Source organism: Pteropus medius, unplaced genomic scaffold, assembly GCF_902729225.1.
Source record: "Pteropus medius unplaced genomic scaffold, Ma_sr-lr_union100, whole genome shotgun sequence".
NCBI lineage: Eukaryota > Metazoa > Chordata > Mammalia > Chiroptera > Pteropodidae > Pteropus > Pteropus medius.
The window spans coordinates 1,766,316-1,791,263 of record NW_024348304.1 but is presented as its reverse complement, the minus strand read 5'-3'; the positions used below and the strand labels follow the sequence as shown (position 1 = coordinate 1,791,263).

At 38.8% G+C, this 24,948-nt stretch overlaps 2 protein-coding genes across 3 annotated transcripts in view; both read right to left on the bottom strand.

Annotated features, from left to right (window-relative positions):
• The window catches only part of ADAD1 (adenosine deaminase domain containing 1), a 32,501-nt gene extending 28,770 nt beyond the window's left edge, over positions 1 to 3,731 (bottom strand). The window contains exons 1-3 of one of the 2 annotated variants that reach the window (XM_039879666.1): positions 3,558 to 3,731; positions 2,592 to 2,780; positions 91 to 258 (exon numbers count right to left, since the gene is read on the bottom strand). In XM_039879666.1, coding sequence (XP_039735600.1) covers positions 91 to 258; positions 2,592 to 2,780; positions 3,558 to 3,729 — 529 coding nt within the window. In that variant the 5' untranslated portion in view covers positions 3,730 to 3,731. The remainder of the gene's footprint in view (positions 1 to 90; positions 259 to 2,591; positions 2,781 to 3,557) is intronic. The other variant, XM_039879667.1, reaches the window with a different exon arrangement.
• A 5,354-nt stretch (positions 3,732 to 9,085) lies between these two features.
• The window catches only part of BLTP1 (bridge-like lipid transfer protein family member 1), a 133,849-nt gene continuing 117,986 nt past the window's right edge, over positions 9,086 to 24,948 (bottom strand). The window contains 12 exon segments of the mRNA XM_039879550.1: positions 9,086 to 9,806; positions 12,136 to 12,301; positions 14,977 to 15,111; positions 15,542 to 15,736; positions 17,171 to 17,374; positions 18,079 to 18,330; positions 20,634 to 20,851; positions 21,069 to 21,261; positions 21,378 to 21,535; positions 21,947 to 22,097; positions 22,969 to 23,226; positions 23,709 to 23,846. Of these exon segments, the coding sequence (XP_039735484.1) occupies positions 9,590 to 9,806; positions 12,136 to 12,301; positions 14,977 to 15,111; positions 15,542 to 15,736; positions 17,171 to 17,374; positions 18,079 to 18,330; positions 20,634 to 20,851; positions 21,069 to 21,261; positions 21,378 to 21,535; positions 21,947 to 22,097; positions 22,969 to 23,226; positions 23,709 to 23,846 (2,285 nt within the window). The 3' untranslated portion in view covers positions 9,086 to 9,589.

Below are 24,948 nucleotides of genomic sequence, written 5' to 3'. Positions count from 1 at the left end.
TGTAGCTGCCAGGTAACTCTTCATTAAACATAAATCTTTCGGGTGATTCCTCCTTAAAAATACAAAAACTTTATAATCAAGAGTATTTACCTGATGTTTCTAAATTTCTTGGTTCAGGTTCATCCAATTGTAGAAGCTCATCAAGAGCTAATTTTGCTGCATTGGATCTAGACTCCTTTTTATTCTGTCCCAGTCCTGTTTTGTATTGAATACCGTCCACCACAGCACAAAAAGCAAAATATGGTCCCATAACATTACCTTGAAAAAGAACTCAGAGTGAATGCTGTAGGACTTCACAGTATAATCCTGCAAAAGATACCTGTTACACAGGAAATCATCCCAGTACAAAAATTGTGGCAAACCAGCTATCAAGGCCTATCAGTTTTGTAGGGGCCGTATAGGTTAAAGTACAGCTGGGTGGGCCACTCAACTAGTTGAGGAGCCTGTCAAGCTGCCAGGCTGGCTCCAGATTCAGCATCAACAACAGGGCCATACATGGAGTGACAGTGTCTTGTATAATGCCTGGCAAAGGTAAGCAAACAAACATCTGTCAACTGACCAATGAGGCAAAATGTGGAGCCTTTGGCAACCTCTCTTCTTTCAAACTTCAATACTAATAAAGTTGAATTTCTGCCACCCTCTGAGTGCCCCGACACTCATAAGCTCCAGAAGGGAGGGTACCCATTTGAAGAAATTCTATGCACCTCTCAGGGAGCCGCGGTCAGCAACTCCACCCGTCATAGCCTTGGAGCAGGTGGAAGAAGGGGAATTCACAAGGAAAACCAAAACATAAACAAAATAAAAAATTAAACTGGATGTCCTCTCATCCAAAATTCCTAGGACTATTCAACTAGTAATTTACACAATTACTTTCACTAGTTTTCATATTTGCCCAATAAAAACGGAAAGGAAATCATTTCTTAAATTTACAGGCCAAAGAGTTTTTGAGTTTTATTTGTTGGTATTTGGACTTTAAGAGGCTTTCAGGAAACTTAAGTCTCCACTATGATTACTCATGGCTAAGTACAATGTCACTCTACATAAGCCTCATTATTATGATCTTATCTTCTCACAAAGTACATTAACTGCTAGGTTTTTGTTTTCATTTTTTTTAAAGATGTACCATCAAGGTTTTACAAGCAACTCTTGACCTTATCTGGAAAAACTGCTTCCTTCCACCATCTATGACCTCAGTTTCTCAAATTCCTTCCTTCATGACCACCTAGCTTCCAGGTGATGAGCCTTTAAGCTTCATCTGGTTTACACCCCAGGTTCTCAAACTTCGGTGTGGATCGAAATAACCTGTAGAGCTTGTTAAAAATACTGATACTCTGATCTCACCACCAAACCTACTAAGTCGGATTATTCAACTACTACTATGCACATAAAATAAACATTAACAATCCATTAACGATCAATGGGTTGTTTTTGAGTAGCTTTTGCTCAATCAGATCAATGAAGATTTGCCCTGATCAATTTTTTTTTTCTCTGTGACCAATAGTTTACATTTTCCAAGGGCAGTCTAAAGAGAATGAAAGGCAACTAGTTACATAGAAATTCAGCCCATAGTACTGATCACATGAAGTGATCCAATGCACAGTGATAGGACCGAGGAAAACTCCCTTCTACATTAATACCCTATTTTTGTCACCTGTTAGTTTTCTGCTTTTTCATCCAAGAAAAGACTAGAAACTTGACTTTACTATGACGATCTTTACTAAAATCTCAAAAACTTTAACTTCTTTGGTAAAGATGCTAACTTTGAGACCCACATCGGCAAAAGTTAGTATTGGGAAGAAAACGTTAAAGAAACCAAACTACTTGAAAGTGTGTGTGTGTGTGTGTGTGTGTGTGTGTGTGTGTACATACACATTTTTTTTTAAAGACTGTGCTTCTTTGACAGTCATATCTTCGGCCTGTCAAAGCCTTTTAAGACCACTGATTCTCTTACCTCTCGACTTTTCCTAAAGTTCTTCCTAGTCACTGGTCATACAGTGAAGATATTAGAAGTGCTTTCTGCATTTGACCAATTTATACTCCTGTAGCCTTCCACAGGCACAGCGTGGTAACAGAAACTTCTGGTTATGGGGGCAGTTTAAAGAGAATGGAGAAAATAGCCATAGACAAATCTGCTGATAAGTTATCGATCATGTGATATTTTTATCTTTGATCTTTGAATTTCAGAAGCCAAATTTGACCACAATTTTGTTATACATCAACATCACAGAATCCTTCTCATAAGATAATCATAGTCCAAATACTTAACATCTCTAAAAACCATGTTTACTCTATAAGTATTTACATGTGAACATAATCTACAAGACTGATCTGATTTCAGTTCAAGTAGCCATACACAAAAAATTAAAATCCAATGATTATAAAAATTTTGTACATGAGTTATTTGCAGAGGCTCAAAAGGCTAAAGATATATTAACATAAAATTTCTTAAGCATACTTGTCAAAAATAGTAGTTGTAGAACCCTACCATTACATGAAAATAGAAAATAATCAAACTTAGTACCACTCGTGCTCTGCTTTTAATAGGAAAGTATTTTCCAATATTGTAAAACCAGATACGACTTTGCACTTGCCTGTTGTTACTGTTTCCTTAAGGTCAAGCTGAACCCTCTGCATTTGTGCAAACTGGTGCAAGGCTGACACAGGATTTATCTCCCCACGTTTGTATTTCATTATAAATTCCTTGGGTATTTTTTTTGGAGGGAGGATGGGGTTTGAAATAGATGAAAGACCTTTGGAAAGCAATGGTTCTGGGAAATTACCTAAAAATAAATATTTACACTTGTCAATTTGGTAAAATAAAGAAAATAAACAAAAGCACTAAACCCTCCCCTTAAATGGAAGACTATCCTGGCAGACTTGGTCATATGTGTTTTTCCTTATATACAAATTTCCACTACTCAATTTTGGAACAAATGACAAGTGCAACCTGTTACTGTATATAGCTTTTGGAGTAAAAGATAATTTTAGAAAGAAATATGATCATGGTCATACCATTAAGTAATATCAGAGAATCATAGAATTTTAGTGATGTCAAGGTCTTCAGAGGCTAAGCCATTTTTACACACGATGTCACTAAAGCCTAGAATGGAGTAAGACACAGACCTGAGACTAGACCCTAGTTTTTTGCTTCCCATTGGCTTTTATATTACCTTTCTACCCTGAATTCAACCAAGTTTTTAAAGTGTGTTGTGTCCCTGCTTTATATTTAATAGTATGGTAAATGCTATGTGGGATACAAATCAGTTTCAATCCAATCCCTTCCCTGAAGGTATAACTCAGCCTCACTTCAAAATGGCAACACACACTCGTCGACTGGTAAAAATAAAAATAAAAAAAATAAGTGAACGGCAAGGGGAAGAATTTCTACAGGCTTCTGACACTGTCAGGAGTCAAATCCGAGTTCCAAGTGGGACCTGGCCACAGGTAAATGAACATATACCCAGGAAACATTTAAACCAGAGGCTCAAAAGAACGTAACGGCCCTCCCAGAGTCTCGAAGAACTGAGCCATTATTACAAATGAAAAAGAAGTCCTACCCGTCACTTGTGTAACCTTGGATGCCATATTCGACAGGCTGTAACTTTCCGAGGAATGTGCTGTGGGTGCAGCTACCGTCTGGGCTGATGGCTGAACTGGCAAGTTCTTTTTCAGCATCTGGGCAAAGCTAGGGACCCGGGAGGTCTGAAACCAGTCATTGTTAGCAGACATTTTCTCACCTACAAATCATTTTTAAAAACAAATAAATATTGGCAGAAAATGAGAAACAAAGCCCTAGGTAAACGAAAAACACTCTAAAAGTAAACAAACAAATAGAAAACATGTCCATAAATGGCCTTTACACACAGAGGCTCCGTCTCTTTAACTGACGTCATGTCGGCTTTGTGACTAGTTTAAAAGGCACGGAGCCTTCTCTGCCAAGTAAGTCCTTCCCCTATGTGGCGCTGCAGAAGGGGACAGCAGGGCCCGGGACGCCCGGGGCCAGGGAGCCTGAAAGCTGCTCTCCCGTCAGGAGGACGAAGGGGAAAAGAAAACCCGGTGACAGGAGAGGCGCAGCGGCCCGTTGGCGGCCGCCCGCGCGTTCCAGCCCAACTCCCACCCACCGAGGTCGTCTTTGCGGCCCTGTCGGTCCGAGCCCGCGGGCGGGCAGCTCAGGCCCGGCCGCAGGCTGCGGGGCTCGCTGGCTGACGCCGTTGTTGCCTCCTCCCGGCCTCAACCTCTCACTTCAGGCCGCTGTGCCTGAGAGCCACGCGGCCAGCGCGGCGGCTTTCGAAAGCGGCCTCGCGGCGGCCCTGCACAACCCGACTGGCGCCCCCGCGCCCGCCTCGTCCAATCACCAACCGCCTCCGCGCGCGCGTGCCTGGCCCCGCGCATGCGCCTGCGTCACTGAGCGTGAGGCGCTGCCGAGCGTCGTGCGCACTCGAGGCTGCCTGATGCCGCCGACCTCGTGGTCCAAGTGCGGCGCTCCGGGCGGTCTGGGGAAGTCCAGCGAGGTGGTTCCGGGTGGGCCGCGTCGCTCAGCCTCCTGCCCGACGCCACCCTTTGTCTTCACAGGGCCCTGCGCCCGGGCCGCCTCGTCCAGGCTGCCAGGCCGTCGCCTCGCGGCTACCCGGGGACGCGCTTTCAGTTCTTCGTTCTCGTGAGAGTTGAAGGAGGACCTCACGGAGGTGTTAGCCGATATCACCAAAAACATTTTTAATAGTAAATTACTAAATAAGTTTTGGCACTTAACCCAGAAGGAAGCCAAGGAATTGAGTGACATTGTTTATAAGAAAATTGAAATGTCTTTTTTTTTTTTTTTTTTAAATACACACACAAGGTTTCTCAAGGGTTAAAACATTTTAACTGAAGGAAAGAAAAAATAACAATAGAATTGATGGTATTCTGCCTCTAGCAAGAAATATTACCCATCCACAAATAACTATTTGGGAGAAAAAAACAGCCTCATTCCTCTCATTAAGCAACGCTTTTTCAGTAAAAGCGTATTTCTTTAGTGGTTATCAAAATGTGTTGATTATGCTGCTTTGATCAAGTGCCATTAATAATAATAACCCAGAATTTTTTCTCAACATTTAGAAACTTTTGTTACAGTAAATTTAAAAAAAAAAATTGACTCGTTGCCAAGAAGTATGAAAAGAATGATGAGTAAAAATTTTTAAGTACAAAAATATGTAATTATATTAGGATCAAATTTCAGGAGGGATATGGAATGGAAATAGCTCAAGCAGCAAAGGGAATGGGTATAAATTACTCTTGAAGATAAAGCATATATATAGTTTTGTTTTGAGATACTTTTGTATTTACAGAAGAATTATAAATAGTATAGAGAGTACTGGATGATGTAATAGTTCTAGTTTTAATTTTTTGAGGAAACTCCATACTCTTTCCCATAGTGGCTGCACCAATTTACATTCCCATCAAAAGTACACAAAGATTCTTTTTTCTCCACATCCTTGCCAACACTTATTTTTTTCTTTTTGGTACTAGCTAGTCCATCAGCCATGAGGTGGTATCTCATTGTGGTTTTGATTTGCATTTCCGTAATTATTAGGCAACTTCATGTATTCGTTGGCCAACTGTATGTTTTCTTTGGAAAAATAATTATTCAGATCCTCTCTCCGTTTTTAACTGGATTGTTTTGTTGTTGTTGCTGTTGAGTTGTGTTAAGTTCTTTATATATTTTCGAATATTTACATCTGATCAGATATATGATTTGTAAGTATTTTCTCTATTCCATTGGTTGCTTTTTAATTTTGTTGATGGGTTCCTTTCCAATGCAGAAACTTTTTAGTTTGATGTAGTCCCACGTGTTTATTTTTGTTTTCATTGCCTTTACTTTAGGTGTCAGATCCAAAAAAATCATCACCAAGACTGATGTCAAAGAGCTTACCACCTGTTTTCTTCTAATTTTATAATTTCAGGTCTTATGTACAAGTTTTTAATCCATTTTGAATTTTTGGGTATGGTATAGTAGTCCAATTTCTTTCTTTTATGTGTGGCTGTCCAGTTTTTCCAGTACTATTTATTGAAGGGGCTAACGTTTCCCCACTGTATATTTTTGGCTTCTTAATGTAGGCATTTATTGTTGTGAACTTACTTCTTAGAACTGCTCTTGCTGCATCCCACAAGTTCTGGTATATTGTGTTTCCATTTTTGTCTTAAGAAACTTTTACTTATCCTTTAATTTCTTCTTTGATTCATTAGTTGTTCATGATAGTGCTTAATTTTCATGAACATTTTTCAACTTCTTCCTGTTATTGATTTCTAGTTTCATACTACTGTAGTCAGGAGATACTTGGTATGATTTCAAAGTTATTGAATTTACTAAAATTTGTTTCGTGGCTTCACATGTGGTCTGTCCTAGAAAATGTTCCATGTGTGCTTGAGAAGAATATGTATTTTGCTGTTATTGGACTGTTCTGTAAGGTCTATTTGATCCACAGCATTGTTCAAATCTTCTGTTTTCTTATTGATTCTGTCTGGTTGATCTAATTATTATTGAGAGTGCAGTATTAAAGTCCCCAACAATTATTATATTACTGTTTCTCTTTTTAACTTTCTTAGTTTTTACTTCTACATGTTTAGGTACTACAATATTGGGTGCATAAATATTTACAATTGTTATGTTTTCTTGATTTATTGACCCCTTTATTATATAATGACCTTGTCTTTTTGCTATTTTTAGTTTAATGTCTATTTTATCTTTGTTCGTTAACATTTGCTTAACATGTCTTTTTCTGTCTCTATGTATGTTTTAAGGCTAAAGCGAGTCTCTTTAAAATAGTATCTTCTTGGGTATTGTTTTTTAATCCATTCAGCCATTATGTTTAACTGGATAATTTTATCCATTTATGTTTAATTATTTGTAAGTACTATTGTCATTTTGTTGTTTTATAGATCTGTTGTTCCTTGTTTCTTATCCTGCTTTTTTGTTTTGATATCTTTTGTTATCATTATGGTTTGACTCATTTAAAAGTATAATTACTACAGGATTTTCCTTTGTGGTTAACATGAAGCTTACATAAAATCTTAAACTTGTAACACCCTATTTTAAACTGATAACAGTTTCAATGGAATTTGTAGAATTTACACTTTTACTTCTCCCCTTCACACCTTAGCTTATTGCTGTTGCAATTTACATGTTTGTTTGTTTTTTACTGTGTAACTAATAACAGATTATTGTAGCTATGGTTATTTTTATTACTTTTTTTTTAACATTTAGTTGTAAATGAATTATATACCAGTATTGCCACATTGCAGAATCTATGACTATGTATTTACCATTACCAGTGAGATTTACTCTACCTTTCTATGTTTTTATGATGTTAATTAGCATTTTTTTTCACTCTCGAAGAATTCCCTTTAGCATTTCTTTAAGTCAGGTCTGGTGGTAATCAACTCTTTTAGGTTTTGTTTGGGAAAGTCTTTTCCTTCCTTCGTTTTTGAAGGACCACATCACCAGGTATAGAATGTTTGGTTGACAGTTATTTTTTTCAATATTTCAAATATGTCATCCCATTCTCTCCTGGCCTGAAAGGTTTCTGTTGAGAATTTTGCCAATAGTCTTATGGGGTTCCCTTGTATGTAACTTTTCTGTTGCTGCTCTTTATATTGTCGACTTTTAATAATTTAATTACAATGTGTCTCCATGTAACCCTAGCCCAGTTCAACCAATTTGGAGTCCTTTGGGCCTCGTGGATCTGGATGTCCATTTTTCTCCCCAGGTTTGGGAAGTTCTCAGACATTATTGCTTTAAATATACTTTCTCTTCCCCTTCTGGAATTCCCATAATGTTGCAATTTATATTCCCACCAGCAATGCACGGATATGGTTTTCTCAAAGCCTTGTCCAACAGAGACACGGAAATTTTGAATAGTTGCAGATTTAAATTGCTCTTTTTATGGCATTATCACAGTAAATGCCAGAAATAGAGTAAGTTTATACTTATGTCATTTTTTTGTAATCTCATACATCAATAATATTTAAAGCCATGGGAAATTTTTAACATTTAGAACTTACTGGCATAACTTTTTCTTTGAAGCAGAGAATTAATACCTGAAGTAGGACTCAAGTAAGGAACTAATTTAATTTTTAGTTACTTTGTTTTATGAAGTTACTTTCTGGCAGTCTTATCTTAGACTCTAGATCCAAAAGAATTTGCTAATATTCATGTAGCCCTCAACTGTAGGGGTGATTGAGGATGGATACAGAGATCAGGCAGGTAACAGGTAAGGTGGTATAGCAGAAAGAAGGCAAAATTACAGCTCTAGTCACTAGGGTTTTGTTTTTAGTTGTGTTACTAGATTGCTGTGTGACAATAGAGAGCAATTCTTAATGCACCAACTAACACTATATATCTATATATGCCCTTGGCTGGCTAAGTATCTTGACACTTGCACTTAGGTAGATAAGGCAGTATACTCTCTGACAGCTTTAAAAAGGCAGACACTTGCACTTAGGTAGATAAGGCAGTATACTCTCTGACAGCTTTTAAAGCTTTTAAAGCTGTCAGAGAGTATACTGCCTTATCTACCTAAGTGCAAGTGTCTGCACCAGAGGCTTCTTGAGAGTTGTCCTTTAGCTTTAAGATCTTCAATTCTATTGTTTATTCAGCCTTTAAACTGATGGTACTGACTTGGCTGATTTTAAACCCGAGTTCTGAGTAACAGTATTATAGTTACTTTTGAGTATTATTTTAGATTGTTAGTCTTTTAAAATCTTATTATGCTAATGCATGTACATTGTATATATATCCTCACAAGCACAAAATATGCTTTATACATGTACCTTCATATGCATGAAATACGTACATATTAAAGTGTTATAATAAAAACAAACAGCTGTGTTGACCACAAGCTTAAGAAATAGAATAATACCTAGTATTGCTGAAGCTTCTGCTATGCCTCTCTGATTGCATCCTCCTCGAGCTAATTTTATAAGTCTTTTATTTTTATAAGTATTAACTATTTTCTATGAAAACATTTAATAACTGACACAGGGTAGGCATCTATTAGTTATAAAAATAATCTATAAAAGGAAGAAAAGACTCAAAAACTACTACAGACTGAAACCAATTATTGTGACTTTATTACAATAGTTACAAACAATATTTTAGTGGTATTTAATCATATCACAATTACTCAAACTATATACAAATAGGTATTTATACAAGTCTATATTTTAAAAAAAGAAAATGCAATTAATTACCAAAAAAAAATCACATTATCAACAAGATTTTTTTCTAAAAGTTATGGCCAATAACAGGAAATTCACAGTTATTCTGAAAATATTTTAAGATGCAGGAATCATATTGCACATAATACAATTATAAACCCTACTGAGATGGATATATTTTAATCTAGTTTTTCACAAAATTTACATTATCATGCAATACTTCACTGTATCCAGAACAGTGGAACTAAAATAAACAGGTTAACTTGTAAACCTTTAATGGCCACAAAATTAGAATTATTTTAAAGTTATATTTTAAATAATTTTATTATACAAAAAAAAATACACTTCAGTGTAATAAAACTTAACGGATAATTTGTTCACAGATCAAGTTGCTGTCTTAGTGTTCTTCTTTGTCTTTTCCTTTCTTTTCCTTTTCATCCTGCAGTGCAGTACCGAGTTTTTTGATAAGAACCGACAGAACCTTGTCCAGTGGGTCCATGACTCCTCTCTGAAGCCATTTGGGAATAGTAGTCCTGGCATGATGAAAGCCCAACTTTTGAAGAATATAATCAACGCCTACTGGATCAATTTTTCTTCCAGTCCAAGAAATTAATCTAAAATAATTATAAATAATAATTAGGAGTACAGTGTGCTAGCATAGTCCTGACGGTAAGTTTGAGAGCATCATTAAACCTTCACAATGTGCTCAAGACAAAATATTTTCAGTAGGTGCATTTGAATAATTTACAATTCCTGGATTCACTATAATAGCATTAAAAAATGTGTGATTATAAGTATCTTTGATAAACCTACACACAGTAATGGAGTTTAGTGGATTTTATTCTGATTAATTTATTTAGACCTCGAGTTACACAGTCATCTTAAACATTTAAAGGACATCTGGTTCATTCTAAAAGATGTTCATTAACTTGATGGGGAGAATCCTTTCACAGTGTATACATATATGAAATCGTGATGATGTACACTTAAAATAGCTATTTTATTAATTACATCTAATAAAGATGAAAAATTAGAGTTCAACAGTATGTGGCATAATGGTGGGGGAAAAAAGGCTAAAATACACTGTTTACTATGTGCTAAGCATATCAAAAGAAAGAACCATTTATTCCTGTTCTTGGTATTTCCACATAGAGGAACAGCCATTAGTGAACACTCCTGGCCTTTCTGTGCCCCCTTACTGATGACATATCTGATTGGAAAATTAATGCAGGAACCGAGTAATGTAGTTCAGTACCCGCCCTCCAGCTTCGCTTGGGAACCATTCATTTTGGTCTGTTCCTTATTGCACAGGTTTTTCAAGGACAGGCCCCTAGATAGATGAGTTCAAGACTGTTCAGGCTGCCTGGGGCTAGGTAAGCACACAAGTCTGGCTGCTGATGGCACAACTCTAGCCCCTGCCCGCCCCCTCCCCACCTCCAGTGTGGCATCACTGAGATCCTGTAGGTTAAGTCCACACCTGGATTCTGCAGTAGAAAGCCACTGTTGCCAGACATCCAAACCACAGTCTGTTACCAGCTTTATCAGTAGTAACTGTCATTTTGACTTCTATCAGCTCCTCTCCCACTATATGAGTTAGGGAAAAGGGGCATATTCAACACTGATCTGCTAAGTTATAAGCATTTTGCTTTAATTAACTCATTTAACCATGATAACTACCCAACAAGGTAGATAATACCATTTTCTACATTTTTTCCTATGAGGCAACCGAGGCAGAGAGGAGTGTTATTAAGCCCTTCGGGCAATGTCACTTAGCTACAAAGCTGGGCTTAGAGCCACTGCTCTTAGCCATGCCGTCCACCACTACACCATAACTAGTTTCATGACAGCGTGCTGAGAAAAGGAAGATATTTATAGCAAACTTAACTATTTTTATGCTCATTTTAAAAGATACTGTTAATATTTCTCATGCATATATGTACTATTAATACCAAAGTGTTTTTGATTTGGTTACAACAAATTTTATTGACTACAAATTACTAAAAAAGTTATTACTTTCTGCTTACACAGGAGTCCACTGTAAATGGAAATTTTGTTAGGAATTATTTTGGTATAAACATGTCTGAATGATAACCTTATCTGAATGAAATTCGTATCATTCTGCAGAATGTTGTAGAGTGTGATGGACTTTTTTTGATACTGTTATTCCATGATTCACACAGTTATTGTTTGATGAAAAAAGCAAATGAGAGGAAAGGGAAAAATAGGAAGAAGGTCGTGAGTGTTCATCACAAACAAGGACATGCAAAGCAAGTGCTGCTAGTTATGGCAGCAATTATAAAAACAACTAAAATTAGAAAATACTTTTGAAATTTTGGTATGAAAACAAGTTAACTGGGATCATGATTGTAATAGAACATGACTCAGTAAAGGGACCTGAATCTGACAGCATTAAATTCTACATTTCAGGGATGGTTTTATTATTGTGTTAGATGCAGACAGAAAGACACCGTGACACTATAGGTCCTAGTACATTGTCACGACATACGTGATAAGCTGTAACGGTTCCTTCATGATGTATGACATCTATGACTGCATCTTCCCAAACCCAGTAACAAAACAGATTACTGTAGGTACCTCAAGCACCTGAAAATAACATTTCGGTGAGATGGTGAAAAGATAACAGCAACTACAGAAACGGAGTTATTCTTGTATTTTGGTGATTAACTGACAAAATGTCACACAGTGGACAGCTGATCAGCACTGAGCTATTCTCAGTGTTTGTACTGCTGCTGCCTTGCCTAGAACACTTACCAAAGCAGAAAGGAACAGCAAAAATTGCAGTCAGGTGTTGCGAGATTACACTTGACTAACTTCTAAAATTATTTTGTGATAAAAAATATTTAACCTGATACATAGTTTATAACCTTTTCCTCAAAATAATCCCACAGGATATAGGTAATATATACACTCACTACTTCTTACCTAAGAGTGGGCTCTAGATGCCACGTGTTACACATAAAATCTCTCCAGTCCACAGTAGTGTAAGTGATGCTGTCTTCTCTGTCTTTGTCAGAGGAATTGTCATCATGTATAATAATTGGACTTTTCTGTCCTGGTCGAGTAGATAAAATCCGAGGTGGAAAAATAGCTATAATGGAAAAGATCGATTAATAATGCAAATATATACCTTATAAACTTATTTTAAATCACTATATGAACAGAATAATTGGCTCTATTTATCATTTTATTTATGAACTGGCCAAAACCTCATTTCATTATACTTTTAAAAAAGTAATATTTTTAAATAAGCCATACATATGTGCCAATTATTGGTACTGCTTGAGGACAGTATCGAAATTACTATCTTACAATTAGAAGTAATATATCATCATTTACTTTTGAGTAATAGTATATGTTTTGCATATATTTGTGTGCCTGAAGCTAATGGTAAAGACTGCTGAGATTTATTTGATAGCGGGCACAGGGCACTGAAATGGACAGTTGTAGATGTCCTAAAGAATGGCCGTAGGAGGATGGCATTTAACAACTTTATTGAGATACAATTCACATACCATACAATTCACAATTCAATGGTTTTAGTATATGTTAATGGCTATACATATACTTAAACAGGGGTATTAACTTAGGAGTTTTTAATGTAAGCAACCTGTTCATTCTACATAGTGACTACATAAATGTTTTACGAAAGGTCACAAATAATAGGCAATCAAATAATAGATATAAAATTGAACCGAACAAAGGTAGCTTTCATATATCTTTAATAAACACAGCATTTCTCTTAGCGCACAGGTTTTCAAAACAACTCTGGGCATAAAATGACTGATTAATTAGGTAATACGGTTGCATTGTAGAGCTCTGGTTATAACCTCATTGGGAACTAGGAGAAGGGATAATACATTGGGAGTGAATCTAGGAATGAAGCTATACTGTCACGCTATGTAAGGACATGGTGTCTTCAGTTACTGCCGGCTCACCTGCTCTGCTTTTATTACTGGTGGTGGTTACAGTGCTAACAATTTATCTTGACGTCCTAGAACTATTGTTGATTCTGGTCTAGTCTTACATGCTGTTTAAGAATTTTCTCAGGCATGTTGACATTTATTTTGGCCAAAAGTAATTGCTTTTAGTTTTTAATAACAACATGCTTATAACTATTAAAATATTTTTATTTATAATTAAAATCCCCAAAGATACAACTTTGTTATTGTAAATATTATAAGTCCATATTCCCTTTTCCCATTGAAATGTTTTACAACAAATTATACCACAAAGTTTTCTTTCTTTTTTTTTTTTTAGAAATACATGCAGTTCGTGGCAGACCAAGATCAACACAATATTTCATAAAATGACGGTTTCACATAGGACCCAAGAGAAAGAAATCTGGCAGACTTTCACGTCCAGATAGACTAGAAGTGAACTCTGAACCTCAGAGGTTTATCTAGGGTCTGTTTTTCTCCATATTAAGTTTAAATATTGAGGTGGAGAGAAAAACAAGAGGATTACCAGTGACTGGTGTATTGTGCCATATGTGAAGACTAAATGTACTTACAATATATACAACATTTCTTGTTATATGGTTTCAATCATTTTACTTGAAGTTTCAACTACTTTCTCATAGCTTTCTCCCAGCCATCATTATTGATTTTACACACTGAATTTCTAGCAGATCTAGATTGAACGGACATGGAAGAGCAGTTCAATCTATGCGATGCTGCCTCTGCACTCTTTCAACATGGCCTCTTGATAATCTTTCTTTCTGTTGTCCTCACTCAGACATTTATCATGAGGCTATTTTGAAATACCTGTAAGACAAACTTTATACTTATTTCTTCATGAGAAAAGGAAGCAGTGTTACAGTGCACCCTGAGCATACGGCAGGCACATCTCGCTTTACTGCGTTCATTAGGTGCCGCGTTTTCTACACGCCGCAGGCAAGAGCCTTCACCAGCAAAAAGGTGGTGACTCGCTTTATTGCGACGCTCACTTTATTGCGGCGGTCTGAGACCGAGTCTGCAGGATCTCCGAGGTGTGCCTGTGCATCTATCTATATCAAGCGGTTTTTAAAAATCACACCTGTTGTTTTACTGTTCTACATTCATGTACTACTTATTGAGTAAGTAAAAGCCATGTATTTGGAGAGCATTCCATACCACTACATTTCAGACTACCTTATTTTAAATAATCCCATTGTCTGGACACACCATATATATTCAAGCAATTTCACATGAGTATTAGGGTCACCGTATGTTTCTTAATGGGCAAACATTTAAGTTTCTAGTGAGTAAACTAACATCAACTCATAAAAGCAAACACCACTGAGGTCGAAATATTTATAAAAAGAAAATGTTCTCTGCATTCTAAACAGATTTATCTTATTTAATTTAGTTTTCCCAGTTATGTACATAACTCATGCTACTTTATCGTGTAGTTGTTTCTGGAGTCATTTCACTTTGACTAGCAATATTTTTTCAAAGAGGTTTTCTTTTCCTACTTTGTGAGAATCTCCTACAAGGCCTGATAATGTACATATGTGTATGGAAACATTCTGTAAAGTATAAAACATCATTTGATGTGAGGCATGGCTTGAAAGAGTGCTGTGTACCTAGAAGATACTCAGAAGTCTGTCAGATAGTCTTACCAATATTCATATTTATTTCATATATTTATTGATATTTACAACTCATAAAGGAAGGAGACATTCTACTTGTTTTATCATTAGACTGTACAAATCCATAAAATGGCAGACAGCTGCCTCCCCTGAAGCTTAAAAGAAGAGGAAAAAAACAAGAACATGCTACTCACCTTTTTCTTTTTCTTTAAGATAAGCCGACACTAAGTCATGGAGAAACATGATGAGCTCAGCATCCATAGTCACACAGATGTGGTCAGTGAACTCTGTCACCACGCTGCATTCTACCTTTGGCTTCAGGTTGGCATCTGCAAGGGCAAAGTCCTTTTATCATGAAGACTTAACGAAGTGAGTCCCTTTCTCTTCCCGTTAGTAGGGACTCAGAGGTTCATGAAAGTGCATCCACTTAAATGCAACAACAAAGGGGCAGTTTCTGTGTGACAGAATGATGATGATGGTTTACTAAGCACTTTCTAAGCGTCTGCTATTTATTACTCATAAAAGCCCTATGAAGGAAGTCCTGTTAGGATCCCCCATTTGACTGAGGAGAAAGAGATACAAATGGATTCAATCTGCCAGAGGTCATATGGCTGGCAAAAAAATCAATTTGACCCGGGAAATCGATTTCATCAGATTATATTAATATTACAAACGTAACTCATGGGAAAGCAGCAGTAGTTTGAAGTTCCTCTAGGCTTCCCTCATCACTGTAGGACCTGCAGATTATTTCCCACGTACCCTGTAATGAAGGCTCTTGGGGCTCTTGAACGTGAATGGATTTGAAGTCGAGCTGCATCCTTGGTAACGCGAAGATAGTCTCTGTTTCGTGATTGTAGCTGGAACCTCCTCTGAATCCACTCAGCAAACTGGAATTCTTCACCATAGTGCTATTCTCAGGGTTATTAGCATCAACATTACGAAGCAGGTTTAATTCTGCGTGCATAATAACGAAGATACTGCTCAGATTAACCAACAGGCATCGATTGATAAGCCTATAGCTTTCATGACACTATGATACACGGAATTGTCATTTCAAAAGCTGGAAAACTTTACATTTAAAAAAATAGAGCCATGTAAAGCTGTGATCTTGAGAATAGTTATATATCTCTCTATATATATGGCTAGGAGTATAGATATATTTATATATGTTAATATGGTGATACATTAATATAGGTAGAGATTTGTGTATATATATATATATACACATAAAAATAGTGATATATATCACTATTCTCAAGACTGAAGCTTTATAACATGATTTTGGATAAATCTAATAATCCCTTTTGGTTTTAATTTCTTTTTTTTTCTTTTGGTTTTTGTTTCTTGAACTTTGAAATTAATTTTATTCTCAACTGAATTCATATCTGAATTTAAGAATTTCATTAATCTCAAAGTTCTACATTAAATAATTCACTCTTACAGAATTAGCGATTAAATATGATCCTGGCCTTGAAACCAGAAGTCCTGATTTTCCCCAACGTGTGTGCTACGATTACATTATGATTGTCTTATAAAAATTAGCATTTTTCCAGGTACACAGGTAGCAGTTCAATATGCTAACAGCCCCTCCATAGTATCCCAGCCAAAAAGGCCCGCTCCCCAAAATCTCTACTTGGAAGGCAGCGTAGTCAATAAATGCAAAATCTTCTAATTCCTTTGTTCTCAGAACATTTTTAACTGTTTAGTTCCTGGGGCTCCCTATTCCATAGTAACTATTTTCTGTGGGGCCCAAGTCATCATCTTTTCCATTTCGAAAACTCATTTTTAAGTAAAACATTCAAGTAAAACATTAACATGCCTCGATCTAGTCACTGTTCCAATACAAATAAAATGATTGGTAAAAGCAGTATTGTAAACTCGAAAATAAAAACCGCAAAATAAAAAATTTCATGACTACATTATTACAAGACCGGTAAATCTAATCAAATGAGAAAACTCATTAAAGCCACTCTCTTTAAAGTTACGACTTCATAGGAATATTATTATTTGGTTTCATTTTACTCTATCCATCCCGAATCTTAAAGTTTGTAGCATTCTATTGCTTAGTTGTGTAATAACTTTACCAAACCTCCAATGTTTAGCATTAGTACGAAAATATTTTTCCAATTATCATAAGCTTAATTTCATTTATTTAGACCGATTTTATTTTGAATGTTTTCAGTTACATGTAAAATAATTTCAGTCTACGAGAGTTGCATTACCAGGGTGGTGAAATCATGTACTACTATCATTAGTTATGTTAGCAGGAGTGAAATGAAACTTCTTTTATTGACGAAATGAAAATTCTTCTGCTACTTATATTCTAAATGACTCAGTCAACAGAGCTCAAAATAAAAAAAATAAAACCAAACAAATAAAAAATGTAACCTTCATTCCTTGTGGCTGTAACGTAATTGAACCATTCCTTCACACTGGCCACTCCATGGGGTGGGTTTTCATGGCGACGCCTTGTTATCTTGGTTATTGTTGCCATAGGGCTTTCCAAAGCGCCACACGGTTTGGTAACCATGGTGTTATGGCCCAGATGAAAATCCAGTGTTTGTACAATATAGGTAGAATGATCGCTAGAGCCTAGAGGGAAGAAAAATAAGACAGGCTATATTTAGATGCAAGAAAATAGTTGTGGCCTTAGAGCAACAGGTTTAGCTAAGTCATACATAAGTAAGATGGATTGTGAAATTGAGGAGTAAATAAGTGAGAAAAAAAATCACATAATTTTTCTTTAGTTATAACTGGATTTAGTCTCAGTAAGAATAAATCATTATAACTAAAAAAAAATAGAGAGCACCAACCATTTTTTTTTTGTTCATTATTAAGAAACCACTGAGTAGGAAAGAAAAGCTAAAAAGAACTGGGTTATCACTGTAAATAGAGGTAAAAGCATAGCCTTGCCCGTAAAAGTTTTACAGTATAGTCTTGACTGGCAAATAATATCCTTACACTACTACCACTGTGTGTCTTCTGTACGTGCTTTTATAAGAAATATTTACGATAACTAATATTATGACTATGGTCAGCCACAGCAGCAGAAATGATAATTGCCTAAGTAAGAAACAGTAAATGGTAAGTTCAGAAGTAAGTTCTTTAACATGTGCCAGACTTTACAGAATATATTGACTCTCTGGCAGTGAACTCCTTGACATGTCAGGTACCTTATAACAAATAGAGATGGACTTCAGAAACATAACAAACAAAAGAGATGAGAAAGGAAAATTACTTTGCCATATAATATCAGAAGACAGGAAAGAGTAAAAGCTTGAAATGTGTCAAATTACCATCTTCCCAGATTTTCTGAGCTTCGGTCCAAAAAGCAATATTTGGTTCTTCTAAGTGAAAAAGGGCCCAGGATTTTGAACGGAAATTTGGACCGTGAAAACAGGCTAGTGTCATATGGTTTCCATGTAAGCTCATGGAGCCCCCAAACTGCATCCCATCTTCCGGTAGAGGAATCTGAAACAAGGAGATGTGGCATCCGGATACCACCTCCAGCACTCCGGGCCAGTGCCGGTGATGGGCTGCGTCGAGCACTGCAAGAAAAGGAAAAACCACTTATCCCCAAGTGCCTCATGCACGCCCACCTGGCAGCAGGAAGGCAGCGGGCAGCTACTTTCCCCAGCTGCAGAGACTCAGTTAAGGGATAACAATGACACTCCGACCCCTGCCTGACATTTAGCAGAAGGTAAAAAAGACACAGTCTGGGAAAAGAAGCTGCACTGCGATGGGCGGACCTAAGGAAAACAGTAACTTACTAACAATAATTTCAACCGACACCACTGTAATCACTAATGATTTACTAAGTGCTTGCAGGAAATCTTACACAATTCTCTCGGTAACTCTGTCAACTAGGTATTCCATCTAGACTCGTCGAGTGAAGCAGAAGAGGGGTTAAGTGACTTAGAAGACCCGATTTTAGGTGCTTTCTTTCCTTTTTTATGTCCTTGCTACTCAAATGTAAGGTCTAAGGACTGCCAGCATCACCGGAGCTTGTTAGAAATGCAGACTCTTAGGTCCACACCACACCTACTGGATCAGAATCTGCATTTGAATAAGACCCCCAGGCATTTCAGATGCTCCGTGGAGTCTGGGAAGTACTCATTTATATTTCCCACTTCTGCCAGTAATGGCCTTTTCGGCTATTTCCCAACTCTCATTCTGGAATCAACCAGGGAACATGCTCTGTACTTAGTTGGCATCTCTCTTCAGTGTCCTGGAACCTGAAATGATCCCCTAAGCCTGCTGGTTTTCCATGACAAGGACTTTTTTTAAAGGCTACGCATTTTGGGAAACCTCCCTGTATATGCTCGATACCAATTTTAGAGTAAAACAATATTTTGGCAAAAAGTACACATATGTATCTATCTAGGTGCAGAGAAAAGTATCTGGAAGTATAAGCTCTCAAGTGTTCACGGTGATGATGATTTCTAGGTGGAATGGAACTTTTTATTTTTTTTGCTTTTCTGTATTTTATCGTTTTTTTTTTCTCAGTGCACAAGTACTCATTCTGTGAGAATAAGAAATTATTTTAAATGATTATTTATTAAATTGTTAAAAATTATCCTGATTCTGACATCTTCTCACCACTTTTACCTCTGCTACTCTAGTGAAAGCCACCATGACCTGCTGCCTGGCCTCTGCAGTGGCCTCCATGCTGTGGTCAAGTAACTGTGTGGGACATGATGGCAATTACTGCACATGGTCTCCTCACTTCATTCTCAACCACCTGTAGCCTATTCTCCACATAGCAGCCGGAGTGACGCTTTAAAAAGGAATATTTTAAGAAAAAGTAGATCGGTATCAGACCTGTTCTGAACTCTCCAATAGCTACCTCGCATATTAAAAATCTCATCCGCAGCCCCTCTCTCTGAATTCATGTCTGACACTGTCCTGCTTGCTCACTCTGTCCACCACAGCGGCCACCTTAATGACCCTCAAACAAACTGAGTTTCTTCCTGCTGTGGAGCTTGCACCCCGCAACGGCCCCCCCAGATCTTAGCCTCGATCTTTCACTTCAGAAAACGCTTCCCTGACCCCGCTTCTCAAACAGTCATCTTCACACACCCTCATTCTCTACTTCCTGCCCCTGCTTTGTTCTTTTTCTCAGCATTCCTCCGTACCTGGACTTATCCTGCATTTTAGTTAGAAAAATTAATTATGGTCTATCTCTCCCATTAGAATATAAACTTCATGAGGGTAGGAACTTTGCCCACTAGTACAGGGGTCCGTGGCCTGTTAGGGACCGGGCCACACAGCAGAAGGTGAGCAGCGGGCAAGCGAGCGAAGCTTCATCTGTGTCTGCAGCTGCTCCCCAGCGCTGGCATCACCGCCTCAGCTCCGCCTCAGATCATCAGGCACTAGATTCTCATAGGAGCACTAGTCCCTGGCGCCGGACAGGTCTGGGACCGCTGCACTAAGAGACCTATGCCTAAAACAGTGCCTAAGGACATGGTCACGCTTAATAAATACCTGCTCATTGAATTACTAAGTGAAAATAATGATCAGCCTAATAGGACACAGCTGATAAATCCAAACTCGGATGTCTGATTCCATAGCCCACACTCTGAACCAGAACATGGTATTGTCATAATGAATATTCGGGCAGCAGGGTGTGTGTGATTGTAGGTGAGTTGGGGGGTGGGGCAGATAATGAATGACGGCCTCCGATTCCACCGGTGGGCAGGAAACCAAGGACTCTGGGGAGTGCGCAGGGCAAGAGCACATGGATCACTTTTTAAGTGTGGCACACGGGTATTATTAATTACGTTAAAGGAAGATTGGAGCACATATTTAGTGAAAGAGAAAGCACATCTAAAGGCTTAGTTCTAATTCTTACATTGTTCTTGTGAACTTTTCTCAAAGTTATTTGCCATTGTCTTGGGTGGGAGATAAGGGACTGGCCCCCAGGTGGACAGAGCTCGTTTGCTGGTGTCAAACTGCTGCGTGAAGAATTCCTGGAGCTTCATCCCTATTTTTATCAGGTCTGGTGTGGTTGACCTTGATATCATCACTTGGAAAATATCCCACTTCAAATCTCCATGGACAAAAATTTCACTAGAACATAAAACAGCCGTTAACATATATCTTACAGAAGACAGTTTAAAAGCACAAGAAAAGTTCTCCTCCCCACCCAGCTTTTTCATTCACATTAACTGCATAATATAAAATCATTTTGCAAGGAACATGAATTGTTAGTGCTTTCTCATTGGATAAGAGAAAAGATGCTGAGCAGCCACATAAAGCGTTCGAAGAGTAAAGTTTCACTAACCACCTTTTATCAGTTATGCTTGAATCCAGTGTGTTGTACAGGTTCACTTTCCACTCGTCCTGCAGCCTGAGGTCAGCATTACTGAAGATGCCCATGAGGATGCTTGAACCCATGTAATCGACCCGGGCTTCGGTGGAACCCATGGTGATCTGAATTTTGTGACTGGGCTGCTGATTTGGATGTTCAGAAATATGAGCTAAAATAGAAATAATAATTACTTGTCACACAAATGCCTAATGGGAAAAAACTCATCAAAATCAATTTTTAAAAAGTTTTTCCAATACATTTTTCAGTTGTAAAATTTCAACCTACCAACCATCTCCAAAGCATTGACATCTATGGTCCCTCCAACTACTCCTCCTTTAGAATCTAACTGTGACCGGCCCAGACCGACGGACATGCTTATCTCTCGGTCTCGGTTACTTCCCACCGACAGACGGCCCTGGCTCTTCAAACCACTCGTTGTCCACCTAAAAGAAAGGACAGGGTGATTAATTAGACATACGGCTCCCAGCGTCACGAATTTAAACAACAGTCAGATGATTTCAAATAAGTATAACAATAAAATCCACTTCTAAAAACTGTGGCAAATGTTCGAATATTAACATTAATGGTAAGGCTTTCTTCTTAGCTAGAAAATTACATGATTTTCCATATGTTTCTCTCTTATGAGAACATATATTTCATGCTGTTTTATATTACAGTATCATTAAGATTAGATTAAGCCATTTTCAGAATAACACAATTTTAAATCTTTTATGTACTGTTTTTACTGACCCAAACATTTCAGCATCAAAAAAGTTTTTGAATTGCCTTACCACAATATAAGAAAAATTAAAATGAATGATTAGTTATATTTTCTTTGTATCTGAGTAGCTTACGTTGTGTTTCCCATTACATTGCTCATATTCATTTGAACGTTTAATTGCTTCAAGTTGATAGCAAACACAACAAGTGTTTCCCACGGCGTCCCCTGCTGACTCGCTGTTTTGTTTGATTTGTTAAAAGGAGTTGATGTTTTTGAAAGTGAATCTGTAAATAGAAAAATCGATGTACAATTTATTCACATTGAAGCTCAGCAATTACAAAGCAAAAACCATTCGTTACTATAATCCAAAACATAAAAAGGAATTCCTTGTATTCAAGCCTGGTATTAAATAGCTTTCGTACTGCCTCGAAGATAATAGTTGCCATTTACTGAATGTTAAGTAAATGCTGGCAGCCCTTCTTCCTGAAAGCTCCTAAAGCCCTGTGCGCCCTCCATTTTAGACGAGGGAATTCTGGTGTGCACGGGACACAGCAGCACAGGCCATTCACCCCTGGGGACTTCCTCGCCTAGGAGGAAACCCTAAGCGTCTGCTGCCACACAGAGGGCGTGCGGGCGGGCCATCTGAAATGCAGAGCCGCTGCGTGCCTGCCTGTGTCTCACGGACCATGTACGTCTCGAATCCTGCATTTGCCCATCATACTCCAGTTTTACCTGTGACCTGAACATGGCACTCATTTTTATATGTTCAGACACAAGGTGAGTGCTGAGCACATGAGAGTTCAAAAAACCCTGGGTGAATAAAAGAATGACTGAACACAAAGATTAACTTTCAACATGAAACGTTTTACAATACTGCAGATTTTACTTCTAAAAACGACTGTACCCTATGGGGCATCCTAAGAATATGCTGTCTCCTCTCCCTATCCCTTTGCAAAGCTACTAGCCACCCGGCTGTCTCTTCTGCTGGCAGATACTTTGAGGCATCTGTTTGGTGTCTGGTGCGGGGCTCCTCCATCTCCCATGAAAACCTGCAAGAGTCTATCTCCCCGCAGTTGGGCAGAAATCTGGGGGTAACAAAGTGAAATCATCTCGGGGGCACTGGAGGGCTGCCAATAACAAAGAGAGCAGTGTTACCTCTTCTGGGAACTGAAGAATCAGACACGCTCCTGGATCTTATGGAAGCTGGGGATTTTAGGCTCTGTGCTGCTGTCCCCGGTGACATGGTGCTGTTTGTCATATGCTCATTGAACACGTTGGGTGACTGAGGCATGTGGGTGAAGGAGGCTGACTGACTAGGCTGCTCCCAGGCCCTGCAGTAAGCCTTTCTCGATGATTCAGGGGACAGGTGCTGGCTCACCCCCTCAATGGAGTCAGGTGTCCCCGGGCCAGAGGCTAACAGAAAAGCAGACACAAAAACACCATCAGTAGGGTCGCCATGTTACGAAACGACAAATTTTACCACGCCACCATTTCTAATCACATTACACAGTCCTTCCCATTCTCCGCCTGACAACTGCACAGCTTATGGTTTGCGAAGTGCACTCCAGAAACGCTGAGGGTGCCCTGTCCCCACGTGACAGGAGTGACTTCTAACGCCTTCGACTGTGTCATGCTGCCCGCCACTCACACGATGCCATGTGCCCGACATTTTCTGTTTTCCATGCCTAACCAACCATGGTGGACTGGGAATGTATTTGTGGGATTTTACAGAGGTTACAGAGTAGCAGTCATAGAATAAAAGTCAGCTGAGCGTAACGTCCGAGCAGGTAATCTTTCTGGCCCCAGTGCCGCGCACGCTGGAGGGGCTCAGACATTTCTGACACGTGGTCCAAGTCTGTGTGACCAAAACAGTTACAACTGCATAACAAACTTACTGGGCAGATTTATAGTTTGGTCTCCAAGGAATAGGCGTCTTGCAATACTTCTCCGGTACCAGGCTCTTGGAAATGCCAGAATTTCGCTGAGTCGGCGCATGTCATATTTAAAGGAAGCAGACCCTATGTCACAGACGGCTGACACACACACACACAAATACAATTCGTTAGAACAGATTTCCAAAACCTTTGATATTTTCACATGGTAGATATACTATGACATGGTATTTTTCTCAATGGAATTATAATTGTTACAATTCACGAAATACCAAAATAAGTTGCACAGTATGACTGGTAAGTGATAACATGTTCCTTCCACAAATGGGAATAACACCACATTCTAGCAGTATTAGTTCCATTCCCTTTTTGAGGTGAGGGCGAGCTGGAATTCTATTATCGCTGCATCAGGAAGCTCTTTGAGAGGTCCTAAAGACAGGTCTCACCGACAACGTTCAACATTAACTCTGGGCCCTTCTCAAACACGGCTGAGCTGGGACACACGCCCGCAAAGCAGCTGCAAACCACAGAGCGGGGAGGCCGAACTACCCCTTTCCTTCTGCACCCGGAGCAGAGACTCATCGGTCTGAAGCATTCCGATGGCCGCCCCCGACTGGCCCTGGACACTCTGCTGCCCTGCCGTGCATGCTGCCCCGTCACTCCCCCAAGCTCCTGTAGCAGTCACACCGTGTTGCCCAAATAGAAGGTTCTGGTTTCAGCCTGAGCCCGCTCACACAGCCCATCAGCCAACTGCCTACTGGACTCTTCCACCGACGGACCCCGAGGGGCACCTCCTTCTTTATTTCCCGTCTACGTTAATGACCTCTTTGTCCCTTCAGTCCCTGAGCTAAAAACGTGAGGCAACCCTGTCTCCTCTACTGCTCCTCACGTGATCTGACCCCGAGCTCGTGGATCTCTCCTATTTCTCCCGAACCCCTCCCGTCTCCCTTTTCTTTGTCGCCATTCAGGCCTTTGTGCCCTATTGCTTGGTCTGTTCCGACAGCCCCCTCAAGCACCCGTCCTCTCCCACAGTTCGTGCTGCCGTCGGCTGTTCCTCAAGCACGGATCCGAAACATTGACCCTTCTGTGTGTGTGTAACCACGTTTATTTTATGAGCCGTACACAATATAGTCTTTTTGTGTGTGTGTGGTCAGAATGCTTAACGTGAGATCTATCCTCACTGATTTTTAAATGGACAATATAGTATTGTTTCTTTGGGGATGATGATGGCATCCCATTTCTT